This window comes from Lipotes vexillifer, unplaced genomic scaffold (genome assembly GCF_000442215.2).
Source record: "Lipotes vexillifer unplaced genomic scaffold, Lipotes_vexillifer_v1.1 scaffold749, whole genome shotgun sequence".
In the NCBI taxonomy this organism is placed as follows: domain Eukaryota; kingdom Metazoa; phylum Chordata; class Mammalia; order Artiodactyla; family Lipotidae; genus Lipotes; species Lipotes vexillifer.
The window spans coordinates 2,043,380-2,049,379 of NW_006782834.1; the positions used below are offsets into that span (position 1 = coordinate 2,043,380).

A 6,000-nucleotide genomic window follows, 5' to 3' on the forward strand; every position below is an offset into this window, starting at 1 on the left:
GATGCTCTGCATGATTCTCTTCAGAGGAGGAATTATGAAGAGGATTCAGGGATTATCTCATATCACTGAGTCTAGAAAAACCCAATGAAAGAATCCACTTTAAAATCTGAGTAGTGTCAGCCACCAGGAAGACAGGGGGCGTAAGTCTGAGGTTAGCCTCTGACGTCATCTAGCTAACACACCCCCTTACAGATAAAGAATGGGAAGATGGGGTTGGGATAGGGGTAGTGAGCCAAGCCTTGGTAGGGGAAGGCTGAGATTTAGATTGACAGGAAGAGGATGATGGTGTTATAGGTGGTAGAAGCAGAGTCAGAGAAGGAGGGGTAATGGTGTGGAAGATGGAACCAACAGGATTTACTAGTGAGATGACACAGAAGACAGTCTAGCCAGAGCAGAGATACCTCCCAGGCAGGTAGGAATCAGGAGCATTGATAACGTAAGAGACAATGGCTGACCTTCAATTCTGAAGCCCAGGATTTTTTTTTTTAACACACACAAGAAAAAGCCTTTATTTTTTTCTACAAAGGACATCAGAGGCTAAAAACACAGGACCTGGAGACCAGGTGTGGAGCGCCAAGACTCCTGTTGTAGCCAGTATTTCTTAGATACATTGTCTCCAACCCAGCCCTCTGACGCATACAATTTTTGGGGAGCAAGTGCAATCATTTCCAACAACAGGGCCATTCAGAAACACTTCATTTATCCAAAAGCTCTTCAGAGAGGATCTCTGCTTGACTGCTTCAAGGAGCTGTCTGCCAGTGACAGCTTTTCTGTGGTTGTCAAAGGACGGTCTAGTTGCCTCCAGGCTAATCTGTTCCAGTCGCCAATCCTCCAGAGAGCCCAGAGCATCCAAGACCCAGGAGCATCCACTGAAGTCTGGGTGGGTTTGCTTTAGGATTTCCCCCATATGATTAAAATAAGCCTCATTTTTCCTCCTCTTTTCCCCAAGGGCTGAACTGGTACACTCATACTTATTTGTGGCTAGACTATACATTTTAGTCTTCTTGCTAGGGAAGACCATGGAAGCACATGAAATACATGTGGAGGTTTAAATCCTTTGAAGTGCACAAAAAAGGTGCCTCTCCAGGTGGAGACACCACAACAATACTTACTAAGAAATGGTAAGTGACCCCTCCTTTTATGGGTCTTGAACTACTTAAAGGAGTTCCTGTACCTATTTTAGGGGACCTTTATAGGACTAAGATTTTTTTTTTTTAACATCTTTATTGGAGTATAATGGCCTTATAATGTTGTGTTAGTTTCTGCTGTATAACAAAGTGAATCAGCTATATATCTACATATATCCCCATATCCCCTCCCTCTTGCATCTCCCTCCCACCCTCCCTATCCCACCCCTCTAAGTGGTCACACAGCACCGAGCTGATCTCCCTGTGCTATGCGGCTGCTTCCCGCTAGCTATCTATTTTACGTTTGGTAGTGTATACATGTCCATGCCACTCTCTCACTTTGTCCCAGCTTGCCCTTCCCCCTCCCCATGTCCTCAAATCCATTCTGTGCATCTGTGTCTTTATTCCCGTCCTGCCCCTAGGTTCGGCAGAACAATTTTTTTTTTTTTTTTAGATTCCATATATATGTGTTGGCATACGGAATTTGTTTTTCTCTTTCTGACTTACTTCACTCTGTATGACAGACTCTAGGTCCATCCACCTCACTACGAATTACTCAATTTCGTTTCTTTTTATGGCTGAGTAATATTCCATTATAGATGTGCCACATCTTCTTTATCCATTCATCTGTTGATGGACACTTAGGTTGCTTCCATGTATAGGACTAAGATTTTTTTTTTTTTGGCTACACTGTGCAGCATGCGGGATCTTAGTTCCCCAGCCAGGGATCGCACCCAGGTTCCCTGCATTGGGAGCGCGGAGTCTTAACCATTGGACCACCAAGGAAATCCCAAGGACTAAGATTTTTAAAAATTGTTTTCTCTAATAAATTTTAAAACATATAACAAAAGATTAATCCCATATTTTACCCAGATCATAGCTCTAGAAACTAGACTGAGCCAAATATTTGGTAGGCAACAGTGACTGAACAGCAGAGTAAGTCAAGTGCGTGGACTCTGGAGAACCAGGATGCCTGCATTCAAATTCCACCTCTAGCACTTTCTACCAGCCATGAGAGCTTCAGAAAGCTACTCAAATTCTGTGTCTTGGTTTCTCATGTATAAAACTGGCATCATAATATTACCTTCCTCACAGAGTTGTGGAAATTAAATGGGTTAACACACATGGATCTCTTGGAATAGAGCTCAGCACCTAGTAAGCACTTAGTAAGTGCCAGCATTTACTGGTGGCTGTTACTGGTTGTTGTTTGTTGTTGTTCTAGTTGTTATTTGATTATGAATCCTAGAGGCAGGTGCATCCCCACAGCAGGTGGAACCACTTTTCTCAGCCACAATACGGAGTGAGTCATAATAAAATCATGCTGCCAACTTCCTGAACTATTGAAATACTTGAGCTTCTACATACAATCCCTATTTTTTTTTAAAAAGTTACCCTTTCTTTTTGAAGTTTACAGATTACAGAGGCTCTTTCCTCAACTCCACCTTTCCTTTTCAAGGACATTATTTCCCAAAGAAAGGGATTTGGAAGTGATTTCTTTTACTGCCACATTTTTGTAGCTCCTTTTCCCCCATTCATTCTCCCACCTCATTTGTACCTAAAGAAAAATGATACTTCATTCATTATATTGTCATACCTGGCAGCTTATAACTGCTTTGTATAAATGTACCTGCCTTTCATATCAAAGACCTAATGTGTACTATCCCTTCCCTTCACTTACAATGTAGGTCACCCTACATTAGGAGAATAGTGAACATTTGGTGAGCAGCAAATGAGCTAATGGGCACTTTTTTCATAGTCCTAGAAATAGTCCTGGGATACACACAATCAGCCACTAAACTTAACTTTTGTCTCATCCTTGGTATTGTCTTAATTACGCGTACTTTCATCAATGTTCAAACTCCCAGTTGGTTGGCAAAATAAAGCCCTCTCCTCCCAAAGACATCCACGTTCTAATCCCTGGAACCTGTGAATATGTTAGATTACATGGCAAAGGGGAATTAAGGTTGCAGACAGAATTAAGGTCATTACTCAACTGATCTTAAAATAGGGTTATTATCCTGGTGGGCCCAATGTAATCCCAAGGGTACTTCAAATCAGAAGAGGGAGGCAGAAGTTAGAGATCAGAGTGATGCAATGTGAGGACTCAACCTGCCATTGCTGGCTTTGAAGACGGAGGAACGGGACCATAAGCCAGGGAATGGGGGTCGCTTCTAGAAGATGGAAAGGGCAGGGAAACAGAGTCTCCCCTATAGCCTCCAAAAAGGAACACAGCCTTGTTGACATCTTAATTTTAGCCCACTGAGACCTGTGTTAGACTTCTGACCTACAGAACTGTAAGATAATAAGTTTGTGTTGTGTAAGCCACTAAGTTTGTGGTAAGTTTTATGGTAGCAATGGGAAACATACACGTTCCATGTCTGGAGATCTGCCTGGCATCTTCATCTCATGGGACTCTGCATCCCTGCTTAGACTGCCCCCCTGCTCTGTTTTGTCTTTGCCTATTAATTCAACAGAAGTTATCGAGCACCTACCCTGTGCCAGGCACTCTGCTAGATCTTGGAAATGCAAGATGAATAAGACATAGCCCATGCCTTTTCATTTACTCTAGTGAGCAGATACATAATATCTTAACATTAAAGACCAGGCAAATTGAATGTAAACCAGAGTTTTAAAATGCAGAGATAATATTTATGTCCGTGGCAGACATTCTCAACTGTCTACCCGGCACCCACTCCCTCCTGCTTCCTGAAAACAGAACCTCAATTTGTTCAAATAGTGGGCAGAGATTCCTTGACATCAGGAAGGCTAAGTTTCTGTCGCAGAACCCAGGAAAGAAGTCCTGACTGGTCTAAACTAGTCATGGTAGTCTCATTCTCCTTGGCCAATAATCGGTCTAAGGATAGGTATGTGGCACAGTTCTGGTCAACAAGATGTAAGCACAAGTTTGATAGGGAGGGTTCCAAACCAAAAGCCAAAACCAAAAGCCAAAACCCTGCCCAGAATGAAGATGCAATGCCAGAGATATGGCATCCATCTTGCAACCATGAAGACAAAAGTCTACATCATAAAGAAGGCAGAGTGGAGAGCTAACTGAAATTCTTGATGACATTATTGAACTGCTGCTCCTTGCCTGGACTCCAGACTTCTTGTAATATGAGAAAAATTAACCCCAGTTTACTTAGGTTACTATCAGTCGGGTTTCCAGTTACTTATAGCTGGAAGTCTTCCTAACTGATACACATATATGTATACGTATCTTTTGTTTTCTTAGGAAAGATAAGGAAAAGTCACACAGCTTACAGTGCTATTCTGCACGTTCTTGGCTGACTGCTGGAAAACAGTTCCCACTGGCTCACCCACAGTAAGAATCATTTGTCTCTCTCAAAACACACATTTTGGTGGGATATGAAAAATAACCTTAAGTAGGTAATAGAGCTCAGGCAAAATGCATATTTACCTCCTTCCCACTCTCCAACTGAAACTAAATTTCCCTTCAATTACAGATGTTTCTTGAGTAATGCTAAGGTGTGAAAAGCACTTATATTCTGTTGTTTTAGACTGTTAATATTCTGAAATTTTAAAAGAAATCTCTGGGGACTTCCCTGGTGGTCCAGTGGGTAAGACCCTGCGCTCCCAATGCAGGGGGCCTGGGTTCAATCCCTGGTCGCGGAACTAGATCCCGCATGCCTCAACTAACACCTGGCGCAGCCAAAATAAATAAATAATTTTAAAAAATTATTTAAAAAATAAAAATAAAAAATCTCTGTAATCTTTCTTAATCTCTGAAGTTTTATAGAAAAGCAGAAACACTAAACCTAATGCACAAAAAGGATTCATTCAATGGGTATACCTATCCACACCAAAGATATATGAAGAATTGAGGCATGTTGCAGGATGACGAAGGTTTAAAAATTGGCTTAAATACATAGATAAACAGAAGAGGCAGAAATGCTGTTTTGCCCTTGGATTATATTGAAAGCTGATTTAATTCTCCTGAGTGTGCAAAAAGCAATAAATAATATTTATGCAATCAATTATCCAGAATTGCAAACAAATTCTAAACTATTTTGGAACGCTAGATACTTCCAGTTGAAAGGAGAAAGAACAGATAGTTTTCTAGCCATATGCTAAATAAAGGCACTCATACACAAATATACACCATGCCACTACATTAACTATGCTGTTAATCTTTAATCTGATTCATAACTGAAAAGATCATGTGGTAGCTGGTTTTATATTACTTCATTCACAAAAAAAGATTATCCATTAAACAAGCACATTTTTCCCTGGGATTTCACAGAATAAATGGGCGAGACACATTTTTCTTTCAAACACCAAGCTATGCAAAATATTTCCAGATATAATCAGAAAGGTATGAAACAGCAAATTAAGCAACATCAAGGCAATCCTCGGCATTATTTTGTGTTCTTGACATATCTGACAAAAGTTGAAAAAGCAATTTCAATAAAGATAATATTAGAAAAAGAAACATACCTTAGAGATGATTAATGGTTCTCCATGCTCCAGGCCACCTTTCAAAGTAAAACCCCATGGAGCTCCTCCCTGCAGGAATGCTTCCAGATAAACGTACCTTCCCCTGGGGGTCCTGTTAGGGTTTAGTGTGGCACTGGTCTCATCGAAGTTCTCTGTGGTCCTCATCATGCCAAACACATGATCCCTCAAGTTAAAATTTAAATGCCTGCAGCAGATTCAAGAAAGCGGTGCTTGTATAGCACATTATCCCATCCTTCATGATCCACGCTGGCCGAAAAAGAGGTTTTCAGGAACAAATTCTTTCAGATGTAAAGGGTTCTTCCGAGCTTAACTCCAAGATGCTGAGCCAGGAGGATTTTTCTCTTCAACATTTCTGAATGTAAACTCTCCTGGAATTCCCGGTTCTCACTGAAGCCCC

The 6,000-nt window shown here is 41.1% G+C and overlaps 1 protein-coding gene across 1 annotated transcript in view; it reads right to left on the reverse strand.

Moving 5' to 3' along the window:
- The window catches only part of SHROOM3 (shroom family member 3), a 318,810-nt gene extending 313,060 nt beyond the window's left edge, over nucleotides 1–5,750 (reverse strand). Inside the window, exon 1 of the mRNA XM_007455418.1 lies at nucleotides 5,583–5,750. Coding sequence (XP_007455480.1) covers nucleotides 5,583–5,750 — 168 coding nt within the window. The remainder of the gene's footprint in view (nucleotides 1–5,582) is intronic.
- Nucleotides 5,751–6,000: the final 250 nt, after the last annotated feature.